Genomic DNA, 23,344 nt, shown 5'->3' with positions numbered 1-23,344 from the left:
AGCATGCCAAGAGGAACAGAGTCCTAACCATGATGCCTTCTATATGGTAAAAAACCTAAGTCCATTCACCATCATATTTGTGAACATAATTTTGCTTCTCTTTGATTTTTACATACTATACAACAGTTCAAAAATGTAAAATGAAAAATAATTTGACAAAAATCACAGCATTTAATTTTTAAAATAGCAAGCATCAGCAATACCTGTTCTCTGTATGACGGGTGTGTTACCTGTGATTCTATGCTGTACAGCGCTATCAAGGAATGCATAAATGGATTCCTAGGGCATGAACACTAACATCAGCATTTTTCCCGTGATATATTTTAGACAAGGGGGCTATATAAATGAAAGGCATAGCGACTAAAATGTTGTTGGAAGGCGAGATGCTATACCTAACAGGAATTTTTCCTCCCCCAACACATAAGCCGTTCTCAGCCATGTGCATTTAGCAGAATTTGGGGACCTACGAGTCCGTCGTGGTATACATGCACCGACTCTGGCAGCTCGCAGAGGCGGCGAGCAGGCTCCGAGGCTCGTGATGGCAGCTGCGGTACCGGGGTGGCCGGCGGGACGCTGGCCGGCCGCGGACGCCCTCCCCGCCGCGCCGCGCTGCCCGCACAGGCGCTCGCTTCTTCGCGCTGTTACAGCGGCTGCGTTTTGAGCTGCGCTGACGACGAGTTAAAGGACGGTCCTGCATTATTTAGTTTAGCGAACGCCACTGCTGCGCGGCCGTTTGCCCAGCCCGCGCTTCGGGTGCTGCGACGGCTGCTGCTGCCAGCCCGCCGCTTCAGAGCCCCCTGCCTGGGCGCCCGGGCGGCACGGCGGGGGGCCGCGCCCCAGACCCAGCTGCCCAGGCCCGCGGGGGTGAGGGGCGGGGGGGCTGCTGTGGAGAGGGGGGCGGCGGCCGCCAGCGCGGGGCGGGCGGGCGGGCGGGCGGGGCCGCGGGAAGCCGCCTTCCCCTCAGAGGCGGCGAGCCGAGCTCGGCGGCAGGTGGCGGCAGCGGCGGCTCGGCCCCTTTAAGGCTACGCCGGCCGTAACCCGACCCCGCCGCCGCAGCCCGAGACTCCGCCGCCACCGGCGGAGCATCCTGCGCCTGGGAAGGGCTGTCCCGTCCCCGTCGCCGCGGGGAGGCATGGCGGAGGCGGCGGCGCGGCCCCGGTAGCCCCGCTCGCCCCGCTCCCAGGTGCGGCGGGCGGGGGGGCAGGGAGGGGGCCGCGGGGCTGGCGGGGCGCCGAGGGGCCGGGGCTGGCGGGGCGGGGGCGGTGCAGCCCCTTCCCCCCTCCCGGCTGCGTGGAGCGGCCCTTCCTTCTCTCCTTCCCTCCCTCCCTCCCTCAGCGACGGGCCGCCCCCCGCGCGGCGCCGCCCCCGGGGGTCGCGGGCGGCAGCCGGCGGCGCTCGCCGCTCTGACAGCGCAAAGTACAGCGGCTGTCCCCCTCCTCCTGCCGCCCCGGCAGCGGCAGCGGGTGGCCACGGCCGGAGCGAGCGCGGCGGGTGTGTGCGGCGGCTGCCTGCCTGCCAGCCAGCCAGCCAGCCGGCCAGCCAGCCGGCCGTCCGGGGCTACCGCTGCGGGCGGGCACGGTGGGAACGGCGGGCGCCTCGGCTGACGGGGAACGCTAGGTAATGCCCGGCTCGAGGGAAGCGCCCAGCGGCTTCTCGTTGGCGCTGCGCTGCTCGGGAGTTAGTCTGTTGGAGTCCCTCCGCGCCCCTGCGGCTCGGTACCTCCTCCGAGTTTGGGGGGTTTTCCCCTCCCTGTTGCTTTCCGACTGCAAAGTTCTTGCAGGGTTTGAGGAACTCGGTGTTGTAAGTAAATGATATAGAAACGCACAGCTCACCCTGTGTACCCTGTCTTTATAAAAAGAGTGCCTAATCTGCTAGTTGCTTTGGTGTTGTAAGAGCAGAAGGCAGAGTGGGGTTTGGGGTGTGAATAGCCTTACATAGAAAAGGGAATGGCTTAAGCTGTGAGTAGCTGCGATTTTGTTGGGTGTCTTCTTGATGCTGCTTACTGAGCTAAGTAAGGTATCAAACGCAGTACATCTAATCTAATTGGAGCAATAGAAAGTACTATTCAGAACCAACAGCACAGCAAAACTCAAGCACTGCAGATGTTTTATTACTAGCCTTATAAAATGTGCAAACAGTCAGTAGTCCCACGTTGCTCTCTGCAAATCAGTGTGGCAAGTTTTACAACGATTGGATTTGGCTTTCAGTTTTAAACAGATCAGGAGAGCATAGGGCTGAATGGGATGTCCTGGTATCACTAGCAGCTTTAGGGTGTAATCTTGTTTGGAAATTGATCCAACTCATCTTGAAATCCAGCCTTGAAGAAAGTAAGGGCTGCGGGCCTTATACCTTCCTCTGCACCTCCTTATTATGTCTTGTGGCTATACAGTTGCATTTCTTATTTTTATGATGTGAGAAATTGATGTGGAAACAGTGAAATGAGGAGAACATAAATGCTAAATGCCACTGATGGTACAACGCTTGGTAACTCCTGCTCCTTTATCTCCTTTCAGTAAGTGCTGATTTGTTTCTATCAGAAGTTCATAATGGTTTCATACTGGGTGTTAATGAATGTTGAGTCTTAATATTGTTGGGTTTTTTCTTCTAAATTTCAAGTAGAAACAGAATTGCAGGAGAACCACAGCATGTTAATAGCAGATGAAAAGAGCGTATTTTCAGCTCTTACTGAGTATGACTGAAGAGCTGTGTTATTAGCTTTTTCAAAATTCTTGGGGTCAATGGAGCAATTTGATACTGCACTAGACATGCGTAAGCAATACCTTGCTGAAAATTGTTAGTTTCAAGTGTTTGCTGATACTTACTAACCTAAAAACTACATTGGAAAGCTGCAAGAGTGAAGTTCTGATCATTTGTAATTACTGTCTAACTGAATGGTTAAGACAGTAATTTTGGGTAAGCCAGGAAAAGACCACTGCTAAAAAACTAATGGTGAAGAACCAGCCTGGATGCAGTACTTATTTTTTCCTGAATTACAAAGTAGTTACACTAAACGTCCCTCCCCACCCAGCCTTCCACTAGCTCAAAAACCGTATCAGCTGACTGAATGGTAATCAATGACTATGCAGTTTGAGCGATAAAGTGTCTGCTCATATATAATCCATGAAGTTCTGTATCTTGATCAGGCTTTGCTGGACAGCTATACTGGGGCAGAAAAACAGTGTAGCTGAAGCCGCCTTTGACTTACTAACTTTGGCCATTGTCCTCAGGGCAAAGAAATAGTATGTAATCAGAAGCTTATTATGTTTCTTTTAAGTGATAAGCCTTGGTTCAACAACATGAATGATTTTTCTTTTAAATAAAAAGAAAATCTGGTAAACAACAATTAATTTTCGTGTTAAACAGGATATAGTTGAAAACAACTTAGAGATTTGAGAAAATGTTTATAGCTGAACTGTTCTTCCATCTCGCATGAAACACTGTGTTTACACCTGGTCCTTGAATTGAATTAAATTAAAATACAGCACTCTTAATTTGCCTAAGTAAAACATGAAATTATTCCTGGACTTGGTACTTAATATACTTAAATGGCATTTTGATAAGCATATATGAAATCACCTTCTGAAATCAGTCTTGCAAAACTCTTATGAGTATCTGTGAGACCAACCACAGAGGCTGGGTGACTAGTTTCTTATCTGCTACCGTTATACCTTTTTCCTTTGCAGGCATCATGGTTCTGTACTTGCTGCTAAAACTTCTCAGAGATATAGGTACATAATACTAATCAAAGTCAGATCATGCACTTTCCACGCAAGTGCTTTTTCTTAAAATGAATTCCCTGTACAGGGTCCTTAGAAGAAAGATTAGCTCTTTTAATGCATTTCTTGCAAGGGATGATTGGGGTTTTTTTTTACTTAATTCCATAATCTGTACTAAAATGAACACCTGTCGTGCTGAAACATTACTTATCTAATAAAATCTTCTGGTGCTAAGGAAACAAAACAAAATATGGATTTCTTTTGTCCAAGAGATTACATCAGTGTCTTTGAAACTCAGAGGTACTAGTATAGTCATTGCAGATGAACAAAATTGGTAGTATCATGAGAATTGCTATATTTTAGTCAAAAGGTTGAAGTAGGTGTGATTGATGTTCAGTGATTTTGCTATTTTTCTGAAGAGAGTTGTCTTCAATATGCATTTTTGGCTTCTTTCACTTTAGGAATTAAACTGACTGGTTTTTTTTCCTTATGTGGTCCAAGAGAGGACTTGCTTATGACAAATTAGATGATATAATAACGAAGTTTTTGCCCTGGGAGTAGAATCTGGAACAGGCACCTTGCAGTGCTTATCAGTTGGTTTTCAAACTGGAAGATATAAAATTGAATTGATTGTTTTATTCCTTCAAATGGAAAAGTTTTAGAAAATCAAGCTTAACACCCATTGTCTCTAGTACTTTAAACTGTGTAAAAAAAGTGCATAAAATTTGATTTGTATTTTGTATCTTCTTGGTCAGTGGAGGCAAATGGAGCAGTATGCGGAGAACAGTGTAAAAAGTACTTGAGAGAATACTGAATATTCAGGATAGTATTTGAAATGGGAAGCTTCAATAGACTAACATTAAAAAGCATGCAAGACTAGTATGCTGCTGAACTAGAACAGGTCATTAGATAAACAACTGGAATGAACCAGAGTTTGTTGCAATGCACTGCAGTGTGTGCACATTAAAATTTTAGTTTGGAGTAAAAATGCACTTAGGAACTGAATCTTCTGATCACTGCCATTTACTGGCCTTTGGTTTGTGTTGCATAGCTGTCCCAGAGCATGCAAGCTGTATTCCTTTTGGGTTAAACTGAGCAGGACGATAGGCCCAAAGAGCACGTCAAATATGATCTAACAACTGCAGAGTTCCTAGGACAGGATTAAAGCTGGTCTGAAGTAAACACTTGAAATCCATATGATATGGATGCAGGTTTCACTCAGCAAATCTGCTCTTATTTGTCCTGCTTTCTGCTTATACAGCTGTAGCTTTTACTGGGGGTGCTAGAGAAAGTTTTCAGATAATTCGCTCTCTTTTTTTTACTCTTCAATTCTGGGGGGGGAAGAAAAGAAAGAGGAGGAGGGAAAAAAGTTTGAGATCATTGAACCTTCTGCTTCTAAATCTTTGAAGACAAAAGTATTTTTTTCCTGATCTGTATGTAATACACCTTTTGTTAAAGTTCTAAGTTTAAACGCAAACCATGTTTCAATAAACTCACCACTTACAACACCAAGTGAGAATATTGTACGTAATTCTTTTAAGTTATTATTTTAACTGGTGGACTTTTCTTTCTATTTTCCCCTGAAGTTGAAGTTTATTTCCATCTGCAATGCAGATACAATTTAAAAAAAAAAATCTAAGGCATGTTCCCTCATTCTATAATGCATGTGAACTAAAGGTGGACATAAGTGTATTATATAATTGTATCAGTTTTTGCTGACCATTAGGTTGTTGTAGTAACATCAAATTATGCTAGCCTCTAAGTCTTCATTTTATTTTTAGATATTTTCTTCAGTAAAACTAAAATAAGTGACTAAGTTATTTAAATGGCTATTAAAACCATTATTTAAATATTTTAAATGAAGCCATTTGGCTTTTTTCCCCTGTTCTGTTCAACTTAATACAAATTGACTTTTTATGAGTTTGTAACCTTTGCCAATCTTGGAATATAAAACACTTCACCACACCGTCAAACTGGAGATGTATGTCAGAAGTTTGTGGCTTCCAGGAAAATATCGTTCTGTCTTGCAAAATAGTGGCGACTCAGGAGAAATGACTGAAGCGTTTAGAGACTGACGTTTATGTTTGGAATTGTTTAGCTAGTTATTTAGACCTCACGAAATAGCTAAACATCCAGCAGATGAAAAGTGCATTAGCTCTGATGATAGGAAGCTTTTCAGTGTGCTCTGAAATTGTGCGAAGTTTAGACTTTCAGGTGAAGAAGAAAAAAGCTCAAATACAATAGCCTACACGCTATCACAAAGAGAAGCCCTCAACTGTGAACAAAGTGCAAATTGAGAACTACAGTCTCTGTAAAGTATACAAACATAATGCTGCAGTGAGGCTATTGCTTCTGGAGGCTGACCTGAAAATCTCTCTACTGTGCTTATCTGATTTCATTGTCGCTTTTTAAAATCCCGTTGGCAGCAGTCAATCTGGAAAGAATGAGATGAGTTTTAACTTTGGAGCTCCTTGGGATAGGATTGGAGGCTTCTGAGCTGGCGGTTGCACTAGTCAGTGGTCCTCCCTGCCTGTCTGTGTAGATAAAATACATGCGACTTCAGGCAACAAAAATGCATAGTATGCAAATGTTAAAAAAAAAACAAAACCAAAATGCAACTTTTACATATAAAAGTTTGGGTATACTTTTACAGTATTAAGGCTTAAGTAGAAACGTTGAACAGGATGAAAGTTTTAGTGAATAATATTCCTGTTGATAAGTTAGCTGTCAAAAACACTTTCTGTGGCTGCTTAAAATAGTTAAATGGAGAATGGACTGAAATTACCGTCTGCTTCTCTTCACAGGCTGAAGAACAATGGCTTCCTTCAGCAACCTGACTATTGGCATTGCTGTTGCCAGTTTTACTGTCTTTCAGCTTCTGTTCCATGTTTTAAGTTCTTGGGTGTCAGCACGAATAACACCTGGTTTTAACAATCTCAGCCAAAAAAGGAAGATCGAATGGAATTCAAGGTAAAGTGTTCAAAACAAACTACAGCTAATGACCTATCTGAAATTGTTGACCTCTGAACCATCTGTGTGTGTGTATATATAAAACTGCAGAAAATGTTATTATTTAAACATCCGTAAAGATTAGAGGGACAGCTCTAGGCACTTGACAAATTCTGAATGTAAAATCCTGAGGCCCCTTCTTGAACATACAGCATTACAAACAGCTGTGCATTAAACGCTTTGTTAGACAGTGATGCCCCAATGAAAGTCAGTAAAAAAAGAAAACAGTGACTGGTGAGAGGTAATAAGCTGAAGTGGATTAATTTTAAATGGCTTCTCTGCGACGCTTCTAGTAAAGAGAAGAGGTACAAAATTCCCTTCCCCAAACATACATGAAAATAAAAACTATTGCTATTTATTCCATGATGTAAATGCTATGCTATCTCTGGTCATGCTTTTGGGCACAAAGCAAATTGCTCTCTTTTCTCTTGGTGCTACTACACTACAACCTGTTTCATATAAGTTATGGTTTTCCAAGAAATTCAGTGAAGCTTTGGTGTAATATTGGAGTGAGGCAGGGTTAGACAGGTACATCTGTGTGTTGGTGGGGAAGGAGACTGCAAGAAGAGAGGAAGGGGAAGCTATGACAGACACAGGGTACACATTCAGGAAGGAGTTGTGGAAACTCAATCTAAAACCTTCCTCACTCCCTTTGTGTTTCTGCAGTTCCTGGGATGGATCCACCTGCATTATGCTTGTCTCTTTAGACAGAGAGCGTGCTGTTAGAAACTTATTCAACCCTGAGAATATTTCCTGGGCACTTTCCTCTCTTTTAAGCCGTAAAGGAAGTATAGGGTAGTAATTGCAAACAGGACGATCACTGATGTTTTATTTGCAATATACTACTCTGAAAGAGTCTATATAATACACGAGCTTCTCTGGTTGAAATGAATTGATACAGTATAACTTTATGCTTGAGTAGCCTATTACAACTTCAAGATATTTTTCAGGTGCATTCTCAAATTTGAAGCTCAAAAATGTGTACTGTATGGCTGTCACTGCACTCAAAATGCATTAGCTGTATCACTGATCCTCCTCAATGCTGTTTAAAGGCAATATCAGGTGGATACTTTTAAAATGGTTTCCATTGTTCTAGACAGCATTAGCAACTCAAATAGTCTTGCCCTTCCATTTGGCAAATGTCCACCTGCGGTGTTCTTAAAGGCACCATCTTAATTTCAGTTTGATCTTTGAATAATTACCTTTCTGCCAGAACAACTTTGTAGGATGCCAGTTCATTATATTAGCACAGCTTAGGTTTATCTCTATGTTACAATCGACAATAGAGGCAGACAGGGAAACTAAACTAAACTGTTATCATGTTGGAGCTGAACTTTTGTCTCTAAGCCACATCAAGTGACCCTTGAATTGCATAATAGGCTTTCTGTGAACTTATCCCATGCCTGGTAGCACTATGCGAAGTTGTAGTGCTTTGCATAATAACATATGAATTGTTTCACGCATCACAAGCATGCTGGAAAAAAGCTGCACTGTAATCTCTGTAAACACTTTGTAGTAAGGTGTTTAACTACTCAAGTTGATACAGCACCCCAGACTGTGTCCTTTTTTACTTCTTTCCACATTTTTTTCTCCGGGTTGATAGCAGGATGTAGATGTTAGCACAGAGATGAGTTGTGGTCCAGTGCTACATTCCATTCTGGAGTTAGAAGGCATGAAACACAAAGCATGGTTCATCAACAGCTTGTTGGTGTTATACCTGAGGAGGGCATGAAGTGAAAGAAAGGCTAACTGTGCTTGTGTTTCTACAAAAGATTGACTGTTAACTCTGCTGACCAAACACAGTGTTTTGTCAAACTGCCTCATCACTCCAGTGTTTCACCAAAATGAAGAGACACCCCAAGGAGTATCTTATCTGTTCAGCGAATGTGGATGGACATATATGTAGTCTGCAGACAGCTGTGCAGGTAGAGGAAGTTACTATCTCCCAGTAAAATGAGTTGGGTTAACTTAACTGATTTAAAAGTAGATGTTTGTTATTTTGTACTATGTTGAACTGGTGTAGTGAGTGCTCACATAAATGGTTCTGTTGGCAGTCCTGAAGGAAACTGGCACAGAGGATGGTTATGCATTTTTATCAGCTCAGCTGGGTCTGGAAGAGGGCATCTGCCTGAAATGAGCTGTAGCATTGAAAATATATATAGTTTGGAGGGTTTTGTAATCAAGCATTTGAGCTGCAGTTCTGGACTCTGTTTTCCGTACTGTCAATTTGTTCATTCTGACCTTCCAAGAATTAAGAACCAATAACGTAATTGGTTCTGGAATCTTAAGTATGTAGATGCTCAAATTGAATTAAAAGCTATACTTCGACACAGATATGGTATAACTCTTTAATTTGCTCTGCATAAATTTCTATCACCTCTTCTACAATACACATTTGTGCTGCTATTAAGCAGTTGTGAAAAAAAAAATCTATTCAATAATAAAGGAACAAGTATGCAATTTACCAGTGCAACTTTTTTCTTTGCAGTTTACTGAGGAGTTAAAGGATGCAAGCTTTGACAGTAATTTCAAGGAAATGTACTGAGCTTGATAGCTTGACCTACATTCCATATTAAAATGGAGTGTTGCACTATTTCCCTTCTTCTGTCCCCTCTTCTATGGAGAAACTTCAAAGTCCAGAGTTAAGGAGGAAATCTGCTTCCACCCCCCCCACCTCCCCCTTTTTTCCCACCCCTCCCCCTTCAAGTGCTGTACTTGTGTATAGCTTGTATTCGAAACACTAAGGTTTGGATAAATAGCCACTCCCAAGACAAATTGCGGCTGTAAACTAATGAATGAGCTATATTCTAGGACAAATTTTACTTCTTTCAGCATTATCCTCTCCTAAAGTTTAAAAATCCCAGGTGTTTCTCAAATGCTAATATTATATGCCATGCTTTGTTTTAAAAAGGAATCAAAGTTCCTAGCTCTTCATTAATTCTGTGTTGCAAGAGTAGACATTTTAGTTAAACCATTAATTATCATTAAAATTCTGATAACTAAATTTTCTTTCTTGGTTTTAAAAACAAACAATCAAAAAAAGCAGCCTGTGCTATAACAGTTAGTAAATGTTCTCATCCAGCTTGTTACATTTGGCTATTTATATTATATTAATCTCTATTGATTTTTTGGAACACTATTGGAAAATCTGCTGAAAATAGCATGATGACACTCTTTAAACAAATTGTAAATAGAGACTTCTTTTATGAAAAGTCACAGAATCTTCTAATGCCAATAGACAATAATATAACTTCTGGAAGCAGACTAGGGATTATAACCTACTCTTTCTTTGCAAAATCTGCCACAGGAAGTAAGATGTTTTCTTCAAATCTGGAATGGTAGAGTTTAGACTCCTGAGAGTGACTTATGCACATTTAAAATATTAATAACTTCCAAATACATGTATTCAATATGTAGAAAGACAAGACTAATAACTAACAGCATCTGTACATTTGTGGGCATATTGTTAATGTTGTGAATGTGGTGCAAAGGTGTTTCTGATCACACAGCATCTAACTTAGAGTTCTCATCGTTCAAATACTATCCATGATTCAGTTAGAGCTATTTTGGCACACAATTTTTTTTCTTCCTAGTCACACTTAAAAAGTGGGAAAGCAGACGGTAGCTATGCTTAGATGCAGTTTATAAGTACTGTTAAACCCATGGCTAGAGGAACAAGGTTACACATTTTGGACCCGTGCCCACCGCATTGTTCTACCTTCCAAGAATACATGTGGACTCAAAAGGGCAGGAAGGCCCTGGCCTGCATGCTGGCAGAAACTCTGTCAGGGCCCCTGTAAATAGGTAATTCTCTTCTAAGTGCTTGTTAACATTCAGAGTTTATCTACAGTGTGCATACAGCCTGTATACTTGAAACTGGTGTCTTTGGGGAAAAAAAAAAAAGTGTTTAGTACCCAAGTATGGACAAGGCAACTCTGATTACTGTGACTTTATATAGGCCAAGAGGAGCGTAAAATAAAGCTGCTAGCTGCTAGTTCATATGAACCTGTAGCTGTTAGACCTCAAATACTCAGCTACAACCTTTTGTTACGCAAGTTTTCTCTTTGAAAACCAGAATCTACTTCAAATCCACTAGAAATTTTTTCTGAAACTTTCCTTTATAGGATTTTTCATTTAATGCCCTTCTTTCCAAAACCTGAACTTGGCAGATTTATTATGGGTCATCTGTTAATTTGGTGCCTGAAAGGAGACTGGTGCTGCAGGTGCTGCAGGTCTCATGGGCCAATCTGAATATGAAATGCATATAGATTTCCTAGCAAGTGGGACAATACAGTAAGTATTTGTTAGAGAACTGGATGTCATATTGCCTTTAAAGATTCATTAATATGTGGGATAATTGGAGGAAAATGTAGATCTCAGTTACTTTAAGACCCTACTTTCTATTTAACCCCACCTGCCCCAATTTAATAGATTCCTTCTTTTTGACTCCTTTTTTTTTTTTTTTTTCTTCCCCCCCACCCCGCCCTTGCCTGTCATTGTATAAGTGGTTGGATGTAGCGTAAAGAAGAGACGATCATCTTCCACAGAGGTATCTGGATGCAGTTGAGAATGTCTTTGGAAACTTCCTGCCTTAAGCACAGCATATAAAGTTGCGAATGGCAGTATCTCCTTGTGACTGTGATCTCTTTTTCAGGACAGTGTCCACATTCCACGCCTTGGTGGTTGGTGGGTTTTGCCTATATATTTTGTTGTACGATGACGCTGTTAATGCTGACCGTCTCTGGTAAGGCATGTTACATATATATTGTGTTTACACAATAAAATAACATAATTGAGAAGGAAACAAAATCCTGCAGTATATTAATTACTGAAATAATTGTTTCATTTCCCATTAAAATATGCAGCCATGATGTGTCCATTTTTAGGTCTGTACTATTTGATAATTCCAAATTATTCTGTCAGTATTAATGTCTTAGTGCATTGTGTCTCTGTGGAGTGGGATAGATAAAATACAAGCAATTGATTTCAAATAGCATATTAAATTACTAAAGCGGAGAACCAAGAGTGTAACTGGAAGTCAGCATGACTGAAAGGATGCTATTTACTATAACCATTTCAAAGTGAAATTGAAATGCTGTTGCAGGTCTGGAGGGTGGGGAGGAGGAAAAAGAAGCTGGAGGGGCCTATTATATGTATAAAATATGTATGTCTAAATTGATAAATTAAGATGTTTATATTTCCACCTCCCATAAAGCTTGTATCAATCTTTGGTTTAAAAAAAAGTATGAAAGTTTCAAATGCTGTCTTCACAAGCAATAGGAATATTTAATAAATAGACTTCTAATATTTTCTCTAGTTAACAAAATATTCTATATTAAGCTTATCTTTTCTTGATTTCTAGTTATATTTTTTTGTTTCACACTTTTTTGAGGGAGGACGAACAAGATGCATTTGTTTTAGTCAAGTTAATGTAGATTGCTATTGGTGTTTTGACATTTTACTCTGAAACTCTTTCCCTGTAGAAGGAAGAGGCCATATTTTTCCTGAAGGCTAACTAACTACTTTAAGTTTAATTTCATATTTCTGTCATAGACTGTTGTTTTTAACCTTGTCCAAAGGACCATGCTGTGAGTCAGTTTAAACTTCCATAAATTTAACATCTGATGCTTGTTCTGCTCTTTTGATATTGTAAATTAATGAGAGTGCAGTGTGGACTAGACAGGATTGGGTGCTTGAACTGCTCTGCCACTGACTTGTTACGTGGCTTTAATAAATGTGACACTAATTCATAACACAAATTTAGGCAACTTTGGTCTCTTCTGTATGTAGTGATATATGATTAAATTGCTGGCTGGTTTGGATTTTTTTCATTGCATTCTGGTATCTTTAGAGGGACCAAATACAGTCTGAATATCTTATGAGATCTGTTAACCATGTTGAAAAGCAGTGCGTTATTATAACTCTCTCAGTGTGTGCTGTGGTAAGCTTTATCAGATAGAAGCTTTTATCCTGGTTTGTTTGAGTAGACCTTGTTCTAAAGAGTACAAAAGAAGTCATGAATGGCAGAAATAAAAGCCTCTTGGTGGTGATAAATAAATAGAGTCTTCACATTTACTAAATTTTCCTGGTATAATTCCAGGAAAAATTCAAATTAAGCAGAAATTGAACCACTTTTTTGTTCTTAGTAAGTTTGAGAAAAGTTCTGTTAGATATTTTTGTATACTGCATTGAAAACTTCATCTTGCTTATGGTGCCTTAGCATCCTAGATTATGTAAAAACATTAAATCTTAAAAGACAAAATCCATCTGCCCTTGGGGGAATTTTTTTCTGTATTTCTACTATTGCTTCTAAATAGTTCCTTCTGTTTGGATACATTTACATTGATTGCTATCAGTGGTTTTATTTACATTTGGTAGAGTAAGGAAAACTTTATATATTTAAAAATCTAGTGGAAGTATAATCTGTGTTTTAAATCAAAACTTCAGGTTCATTTCATGGCAGTATTTCTGTAAATTTTTTCTCGGTCAAAATTATCTTAGTGGTTTCAGGAATTTGTCAATTAAAAGTCCACAGAACACACTAGATGTGGAAATCAGTATTTTTAGCTATTAAACTAATAATTTTTAAATGTGTGAAGTATCACTTAATGTGTTTAAAGCAGTTGCAATGATTTGAATTCATGTTCATGCAAGTGATTAATTGCAAAGGAAGACCAAACATAATATTGCCCATGGCTTTACAAGTACTTCTATGCAGCCTTCAAGTAAAATACAACTTTGTGTTAGTCTTTCTTCTGCCAGTGAAGCCAGAATCGTAGGGTGGTTTCCTCAGAATTTGCAGATACACATTTTCTTCTAAGGCTGACTTTTACATTACTCTTAAAAATGAGATGGTTAGCATTAGTCTATGTATTCCCCCATATGTCATACTGGTTCCCAGCACACAGTAATTAAAGCCTTAACTGACCATGTAGAGCTTTAACCATTTTTTTCCCCAGTCTGTTTTATGGCTCAGCTGTACATTAAGTCTTAAGTTGCTTATCATTTTTACATTGATTTGTAGCTGAATCCACATAGTCTTGAGTTTAATTGAGTAAGACTGAAGAGGAAATAAACAAATTATACAGAAAATGCCAGATGGACTGTTGCAAGGCTGCTCAGTCTGGAAATCTAATGCCCTTTTGAAATGCAGGCATAAGCTGTGGGACTTGGTAATTTACAGATATGAAGGATGCATAAGGCTTTCTGTAGGAGTCTCTTATTAACAATAGAAGAAACATTTGCGAATCTAGTTTCAGTAGTTTGTAAGTAAATGTCCAGGAAGTCTTCATGCAGCTTTCTTGCACTCTTCTAGCCCAGGTAGCCTGAAAACATTACACAGATGCTCCAATTTTAGACTTCTGGGAAGGTTTTGATACAGACACTCTTTCCTTCTAGTTATTGCCACCATCTTTGTGTAATCATTGACTGTATGACAGTGTCCAATCAGTTCTTTTCTATGGAATTTAAAGATATCTGTATCTATAATGGAGAATCACAAGTTCTGAGCCTCTATGTATGTCAGCCTAACTTCTGGGTTCACGTGAAGCTTAAATCCATGGTAATGATGATACCCATATGTCTTGAAAGGGATCAGGACTCCTGCTAAGGCTTTAGGTTCAGTGGAGAGAGGATGTGGTATTACTGTCAGGTAATGCCTGAAACTAGATACGATAGATCCTAACAAAGGATAATAAATACTGGAGCATTGATAAATTACAGGGAAGCATCAATGTTGTGTACATACACCTTTTTTGATGGTCTAGGACTTCTCATAACACTTTGCCTTTTTTTCTATATGTAATACAGACTAGCTAACATAGACAATGTAGAGATTGTTTTTGAGGTGGTGAGAATAACACAGTAGAAAATGTGGAGGTGGTAGAGATCAGAAAAGGAGAGGGAGAAGATGTAAATAAGTGAATTAAGTTGTAGCTTCACAGAAGAGCAGGCTTTTGCATATGACTGTCCACTTTATAGTCATTATACTTTCTGAAGTCTGATGTTTGATTAGCATTTTACTTCTATCTACTATGATTCTGTATCTGCAAAGAAGTTTGAAGAAAGTCCATCATGTGGACTTTTGTTTGTTATATCTGCCTGTGTGTGTTCATGTGTAATTCATTTGCCACACATACCTCCTTAGCAATCAGAAAAGAGATAGCTCTTCCCTTTTGCTTATTCAAGTCACTCCCTGTTTGTCACTCCTGGCTCTTGCTTGCGTCAAAACTAGGCTGCAAACATCAGAGCTCATAAGCTCCATTGCACTTTCCGTTCAAGGAGACAGGTCAGGAAATCTAGAAGATTTTAGACTAAATTCTAAGTTTTTCATTAATTGAGATTAATTTGGGATTCTAACATGGACTCTTCTTGAAGGGAGGTGACAGGTGGGAAGTGCAGCATGTTGTTGAAGTGTTGGTTTAGAAAGTCTAGAGAAGGTTTGTTGCAAGGTGGCCATTCTCATGGAAAGAACAAAGGGAAGTGAATCATTCCCTCTCTCAGCCAGTTAAGTCATGTTTACCAATATCACGGAACCAATTTCATATACTCAGTCCTTTGCATCTTCTCTGGAGAAGAATATGAAGGTTCTTGAGTGCAGGCTCAATCTTGGTGATGGTGTGCTGAAGTGTGTTGGGAGCACTTATAAGTTTGGTTATGATGTTGCCGCTGCCGCAGCTGGGAGCTCTAACGGTAGGGCTGTAACTATTTAAAGAGTTTCTGCTAAAGCTGAGAGAAGGCATCTGTCTGTGCTCTGTGTCTAGTTGTGACTTGTAGAAGAGCTACACCCAAAGAAGCACTCAGCCCACAGCCTATGTAGCTCATGAAACCAGGTTTTGAAGCATTGGAAAAGTGTTCCTGTCTCATGTTGTAGTTAAGAGAGCCTCTATGGCCAATCTTAAGAGGTGGAGTGAGCTCCAGGCTCTCCTGGTAATGTTTTTCCTCACCTAATGGCAGAAGTCTGGTTTTGTGAGTCCTTCTATTTTCCTATAAGCTACCCTCTCACTCAGGCAAGCAGTTAGTTTTAGACACTAAGGAAGCCTTAACATTTAGTGAACAGATTGTAGTAATACAGGAAATCTCTTCCACTGCTTCATTCCAATAGGATTAAAAAATAATAGCTAAGTAATAGCGTTTTACTGCTTTCTAGCTGAGGTAGTCTTTGTATTGGAGGTGGCTGTATGCACAGTTATGTTCCTTTTTTCTCGAAAGGTTTAAAACAGATTGCTTTCACAGCTTGTCTTGAGCAGTCCACATTTTATAAATCTGTAGACCTATCACTTGAAGCTCGATTCATACTTGCACAAAACACATCTAGATTAGTTGGACAACTTGGTTAAAAAAAAAAGTTATTATCTTTATGCTGAGGAAAAGAGGTTTGCTTACCAAACTCCTCAAAGTAGGAAGGCACAGAGGACGCTGGAGGAAAGAACAAATGTTACTTGCTGTAATGTGGATGCTTCCCTTTGTTGAGCTGTATTCGCAAGTTTAGGTTTGGTGAACATCCTAGAGGAACTGAAGTTATGTGTGTGCTACTAAGAGCTTTGCCTGCTGAATGTTTGGCACCAAAAGGGAAGGGACAGAAGGTGTGAAACTACTCTGAAAAGCATTTCTCCTCGAAGGTTCCTTGGCTCCAAAGAACTGGCAATTAATTCCTTTCATGTCTCCTTCTACTCTGTTTATCCCTATAAGCATCCATCCTCTTATGAATATGAAAAGCACCAGCTGAGCTTATTTTTGTCATCCTTAACAAAGTTTTAACACTGGCAGAAAAACAAAAATGGAGACACAGAGTGTCAGTTAAAGTGCTAAGAGAGACTGCCTGGGCTGTTCTCCTTTATCCTCTGTTTCTAGAGAAGCCAGCTCAGGGTACTTGCTGGGTTTCAGTTCTAGTCTCTAGCAAGGTTCTTGGGGCAGTCTACCCCGAGGCAGGGGGTAATCCTGATAAGGGTAGTTAGTAGATGTCTTATATCTGGGTGGAAAAGGAATCCATTTTCATGACTAGGACCTTTCTTAACCAAATCTCATAACGTCTTACTGATGGGCCAAGAATAAAGTGACCTGATGGGCATTATGTGTTTGATATGTGTATGTCCTTTGCAAACGACCTTGTTACAAAGGCTGTAACTGTGTATTTTTCATATGTTTACAGGGGTGACCCTTCAATTGTGAAACTGAATATTGCTATTACCACAGGCTACCTCATTTCTGGTAATTATGCAATGTGTATATAACACACAACCTGTATCTTGTCTATAAACAAAATTTATATTGAGTCACTATGCCTATATATTTATACTGGGCCACTATGATGGGGATGTGATATGTGTATACAATACAGTTTCTACTGTGGCTTTTAAAATTGCTGATGGAGTTGTGGGTTGTGGTGAAGTCACAGGATCTTGCCAGCGGATGTGAAAGATGGAATGATATCTCCCCAAGCACTGAGGAAGTGCCACTGTGTGGCTTTATGATGGTTTGATACACAACCACCAACTCCAGCTCAGTTTTGTCCTTCAGCCAATTGAGAAGGTGTTAAAACAGTGCCCTTCACTCCCTTCAGGGTGTCTACAACTCATAGCTCTTCCATCATATGTTTCTTCCTGTGACCTCAGAATGCTGGCAGAAGAATTTTAGTAACCCTCAATACAAGCTGAGGCAAATGATACCATAGGATCCTGCCCACCCACCTTTTAGTCTCACTTTAAGCCAAAATTGAGTCATGTATAAAACATGGACATTTTAAATTATTTTCTTGGTATGGCATTTACCCCTACATGTATTTAGTGTTCTTAATTATTTACTGTCAACTAAAATTGGCATGGGAATTTGGCTACAAAATGCTTTGGAGCTTTCTTTTCTGGCGTGTGGGGATAATGCTGACTTATCAAAGCAAAAACTTGTGACTTGAACTATTTTTGGGGAAAACTCATGTTAGGATGGAGTCTTTGGTCAGAGGCTGGGCCATGGACTTGATTCTCTTTCAGACTAGATTTTTCACCCCAATGGAACTGATAATCTGGTGATCAGCACACCCAGTTAAACTGTGGGCTAATTTAAGTCTCCATTTTTTCCATAAGAAGAACTTCAGCTCCCATGTTTGAATTCATTGGTATCTATTTTTGAATAATTATGCATTAGACTTTCATTATGAATTAATGAATGCCTTTGAACAGAGACCTGAACCTGGCCACTCATTCCCTCTCACTTCCTTATGTAGTTAATGTTTAATTATTAATAGGAAGTGGAGTGGTTATGTCAGATGATATAGAGTCCTGCCTCAGGATAGCTAATATAAAAGAGATCGAGGCACTCACTGGAGATATGAAAGGCACAGGGGTAAAGTCTTTGAATTGGAGCCTTGGTCACTAATATTCCGGTCCCAACAACTCATTTGGAGAAAGTAGGGGCAGAAATTGCTTGTTCCAGTATAGAAAAGAAAATCTTCTGAAGTCTCAGACTGTCATGGGACAAGAAAGAACTTTTCTGTCAAAGCTTTCCACATAACATTAACTCAGGTCTACTATATCACTTTTGCAGTAATTGGAAAATTGTGATTAAATAAAGCAACCATGCTTCTTATTCCAAGTACCCCTTGCAAAATATTTTTGGTAAATGGTTCCCTGTTTGCTAATATAACTACTTTCTGATTCAGAAGTTCCCCATAATAGATCCCTGCATTTATTGCATGTATTCGTATATTGGCTATGTCCCCTGTAGCCCCCCCGCCCCCTTTTTTTTTTTTGTCACTTGTTCCAAATTTTGGGGTTCGTAAGTGTGAAGTCTTACTTTTTTCTTCCACAAAATTTCAGCTAAAGCTATTGCCTATGTACTTCCATTGATGTGGAAAGTAATAATTTATGGCAACTGTTGGAAGAATACTGTTGCTTAATGCTTTGACTACAGTAAAGTCTTCAGGATAAAGATGTTCTCTTCAGAGATAATTAATTCAGAGAGTTTCTACTGATGCCATATGTTGGCATTTATACCTCTAAAACTTAGAGAAACACTATTCTGAGGTCAATGGTAGTATAATAAATTGTTATTTATCATTATTTCTTTTCTCTTGTAGATTTGTTGCTTATTATTTACTACTGGAAGGCAATTGGTGACAAATTTTTTGTAATACATCACTTGGCAGCTCTGTATGCTTACTATTTTGTACTGGTGAGTGCTCTATTTTCCAGTAACATAACAAGCAGATGAGATTGAAGACAATGCTTTTATAGATCTCATTTGCTTAATGTTTAAAAAAAATCTTCACTGGTTGTTGTATTAGCTTTGTGAAAGTAATTTAGATTTTCAGTCGTCATTACTTTCTAAATAGTTTTATCAGTCACTTGTGTAAGTGCATGCCTTTTCAATGTTGCAGCCCTTAAACAAAAACGTGTAACTTCTTTAACTGCTGAAATTAAAACTCTTCTCAGTTTTTGCTGTAGAGAGACTTTGACAGAGGGGCTTTTCACATGGTTATAGAAAAGGGTTTCAAATAAAACCATAAGTCTGAATATTTAGTTGGAAAATTAGAAGGAAGTGGTTTCAAGTGGTTATGTTCTGCTTGTGATGGTATTTGCAAGGCCGTAGGTCAGTGATCCCTAACTTTGGTGAATCTACTACAAACAGCTGGGTGTGTTTTTTCCAGGGCGTTGTTTTTTTTTCTTTTCCCACTTTTATTTTCTTAAGAAAAATGTTATGACACAAACTGATCCCCTGAGACTTCTTGTTTAAGGTTACTTTGGTGGTGAAACAATGGATGATTAACTGTATATATCTATAAATATCTGTGGCATACATACATTGAAGGGAAAAGGACACTGTTCTAGGATAAAGACTTAGTTACTCTTTGTGCTGCTGGAATTTCTCAAAGATGCCCATGTGACTTGGTAGAAATCCCATTGACCTCCAGAATAATGCTCCTGAACTTATTCTGAAAAGCTCATTCAGTAAATAAAGACATCTTACAAAATACAATTTACTTCATTTACCACATTTCTTTCCCTGCCTACTGTGTGAATCCCAGGCTTACAATATTAAAAGTGTCGAGAAGCCAGATTACTGTCAGATTTCCCATGTAACGGTTTAAAAGGGACAAGTAAATACTGTTTCGGGTTGAAGATAATTAGATCTGCTAATATTATGAGGGATGAAAGTGAATTAGAGCTGAGTATTAGAGAAATGAAAATACCGCTACCAAGGCTAATCCCTGGTGCAGAAAATTTATTAGTTGTTTCTGAAGTAAATAGAAAGTGTAGTGTTAGTTTGAACTTCTTTGAAAGCAGTTCTTATTATCTGGATCTAGCTCTGCCCTTGGATGTCTGTGTGTTACTCTCTTCAGAGAAAGTTACTTATAAGTATCTTATTTCAAAAATTGCTCTTGAAGATAGGAGAGAATTTGGTTAAGAACATGGATTTTCTCTTTGGTGTAGTGCAATCTGACATGAAATGCCTGAAGTAGTGGGTATTGGCATGCTCAGTGGGGGAAAGAGGAATGATGACACGCACTCCATAGGTAGTTCAGGAGACCTACTGAAATTTTTTAAAAAAATCTTTTTATCTCTACATCTGCAAACTGCTGCTTACCCAGCCGTTGTGTGATGGGATACTATTTCCATCACAACCAAACGGTAAGGCAGAGAATATGCTGTATTTTGTCACTTGGAGGAAGGTGCTCAGTTACAACGTGTATCAGTGTAAATGTACCACGCAGTTATCTGGATACCATCACGGAGAAGATGTGCTCTTCTTCCAACCCACAGGGCACGGCAGGGACTGCGACAGAGCTGGTGGAAAGGGTTTCCCCTGCAGTGGGGAGAAGCGAAGAAAGGGCTTTATGTGCCCTTTCTGCTGCCAAATAGGAGCTGGGAATTCATCTTCACTTTGGCAAATTATGTTCCTAAAACAATGCAGGGACATTTCTCTTTAGCTTACAGTGTTTCTGTTTGGGCTTGTTTAAACACTGAGAAATCAAAAATATTTATAATTCTCTTAGACAGTAATAGTATCATTATAATTATAACCTTGTGCCAGTCTTCTCTAGCTAGCTTTCCCTGGCCACTTAACTTTAAGTCTTTTAAAGATTTATTTAAAGTAAGAAGCTACTGATTTGAGATACCTGAAGGACAATTGCAGCTTTTGTAGTAAACCTCATTTTGAAATTGTAAGGAAGCTGGCCACAGCTGGCAAACTCGCTTACTATCACTTTTAATAAAGAAGTTGAGACATTGTATCATTCTGTGTATACTTGAAGGCTTTAATCAAGATTTCACATCTACATTGTTGATTTTTGTATGTCTATTTTGTTTTGCTAACCAGAGCAAAGGTCTGTTGGCTTATTTTGGAAACTTCCGTCTGCTTGCAGAGTTCTCCACTCCTTTTGTCAATCAGCGGTAAGTGGTTACGGAATTTTTGCATAGTTCTTTTACATTTTAATTAGTATTATTATTTCTGTCACTTAGGAATTTTTTTTAATTGTTGAATGTCTGCTGAAAGGGAATTTATATATACCGAACTAAATATTACTATGTGAAAACCTTTTTTGCTATGAAAACTTTTTGCTGCTATAGCTGCAACAGTATAACTAATGTATTCACCCCTAATTTCCTTTTTAGGGTAGACCAGCCTTCATGTGAAATGCCAAATTTTTATGACACTACTGAACAAAAAAGTTCACAAATATGATATTGTTTATTAGCCTTTGTATGTTTATTTATTTATTATAATAAAGCCATCATTTTCAATAGGGATTTTTTTTTAGTATCATGGACCAGGAAAAGAAGCAAGATAACAGTGTCATCAGAATCCTAGAATGGAATTGCATTGCCCTAGATAATTTGAAGTTTATTTTGCAATACTGCACATATATAGATCAATATTAATATATGCATATGAATACATAGAATAATATAAAGGTGTATTCTTTATTTACTTTCAAAAATAGTTCTGGAAATTATTTTGAGCACTTAAATTAGAAAAATAGTAAAGCATCTAAATATATCTGGAATGGTTAATCTTCACACTTGTGATCAGAGAAGAAAGTGGCAGAAGGCTCTTTTGCAGAGCTCAGTGACAGCTGAAGCCTGCCATGGCTTCTGGTTATAGCGTTGCTGCTAGAACTGCTGCTATGGGTATCAGAAAGGGAGCGTGCTAATGCCACGTACCGCAGGTACGGGAAAGCGGTCAATGGAGTTTCCTGGTGCTCTGGGGAGGGTGGCCTCTCTCCTTACTCCGTAGCTACCATGACCCAGCTGGGGACAGGGATTTGCCCCAGGAAGACTTCACCTCAGGGGAGTGGCTTTGGTATAGGGCAGTGCTGCAGCCCTCTCCTCTTCCTCCATTTTTTTGCAATGTAGGATCAGATCTTTCTGAATAGGCATCTATCAGATGCCTATTCCTCACCTATACTTTTTGGGGTGTGTTTCTACTTTACTGATCCTACATGTGTGGCATCTGTTTTCTTTTCCAGGTGTCTGGTAGAGAAAGGGTAACGTTTATAAGGCAAATAGGAACTGTAATCCTCCTAAAACAGGATATCTGAGTGTTACCCATTACTGCATTGTGACTGTAAACGCTGAAGTATTTTATGAGACTGTAGCATTCCTCAGATCTCTAAGAATAAAAAAGATTGTGCTGAGATCCCTTTTGAACATTAGCTTGGCAAATTCAACTTACAGGAGGGCAGGGTGGGATAATGGAGCTCTCCAGAGGTTGCTTTCATTTGCCTGAGCACAGTTGAGTAGGAGATTATAGTCTAATGTAGTCTGTGCTCTGTGTGCACGGAGAAACTGGAGGAGTAAATAAACACTTCTTTAAACTTATTTTATTAATACAAGGAAGAGGAGAGTAAGAAAATGAAAAGAAGTGGTATTATATTCTAGGTTTCTATATTGAAATTCATGCCCTAGTGAATGGCTGTTCTTCCAACTGACTTCTGCCAAGATAGGAATTCATCCTGGGTTTAAGTGGTACCTATACTGATGCTTACCTTTCAGACTGTAGTGTTAGGAAGTATTGTGATACATATAGCTATTAAAAGTAATATATGTTATACTTTTAAAATGCGTACAGTGAGATCATGTGTCTTTGAATACCCACATTTACTGCTTTCTCAGAAAAACTGAAATCTCTGTAGGAGACAATAAAGTCCTTTGCACTAAGGGATGTCATCTCATTAGTGCATGATTGTGGTTTGGGTTTTTTTTCCATTAAATTTGAGGAGAACCAGACCCTTAAGACAGTAAGTAGTGGATAATGATAATGACTTACATTATGTTTCTTGTTTGCATTCTTAGTATTTGCAAAAGAGCTATTATTAAAATATAAACTGATATTCTAATCTCAGAACTGTAGTATTTTCTTTGTATTTCTTATCTGTGTTGTTAGGGATATCTAATTGGAGGTTGTCTCCATGCCAAGCATTTAGATCTTTTAATGTTAGTATCAGCATTTATGTAATTAATTATGAACTGTGGTGGGTAAAATTGTAATGATAACTATGATTTACTGACTTCTATTTTTTTGAATTTGCTGGGAGAGGGAAGTTGTTAGGCAGCTGTCCAGTTACCCTTTTTTCTAACAGTTACCTATATTAGCACATCGCAGTATATTTTAAAACCTTTTTTGAT

General features: G+C 39.3%; 1 protein-coding gene across 2 annotated transcripts in view; it reads left to right on the top strand.

The window, feature by feature from the left end:
* Window positions 1-1,345: 1,345 nt before the first annotated feature.
* Window positions 1,346-23,344, top strand: part of TLCD4 (TLC domain containing 4) — a 29,863-nt gene continuing 7,864 nt past the window's right edge. Inside the window, exons 1-6 of one of the 2 annotated variants that reach the window (XM_075508318.1) lie at window positions 1,346-1,617; window positions 6,521-6,686; window positions 11,380-11,469; window positions 16,876-16,934; window positions 18,796-18,890; window positions 21,036-21,109. In XM_075508318.1, coding sequence (XP_075364433.1) covers window positions 6,532-6,686; window positions 11,380-11,469; window positions 16,876-16,934; window positions 18,796-18,890; window positions 21,036-21,109 — 473 coding nt within the window. In that variant the 5' untranslated portion in view covers window positions 1,346-1,617; window positions 6,521-6,531. Of the gene's footprint in view, window positions 1,618-2,398; window positions 2,513-6,520; window positions 6,687-11,379; window positions 11,470-16,875; window positions 16,935-18,795; window positions 18,891-21,035; window positions 21,110-23,344 lie in introns of those variants that run through there. The other variant, XM_075508319.1, reaches the window with a different exon arrangement.

This window comes from Mycteria americana, chromosome 7 (assembly GCF_035582795.1).
Source record: "Mycteria americana isolate JAX WOST 10 ecotype Jacksonville Zoo and Gardens chromosome 7, USCA_MyAme_1.0, whole genome shotgun sequence".
NCBI lineage: Eukaryota > Metazoa > Chordata > Aves > Ciconiiformes > Ciconiidae > Mycteria > Mycteria americana.
The sequence above is the reverse complement of the archived record's forward strand: the minus strand, read 5'-3'. Positions and strand labels throughout refer to the sequence as shown.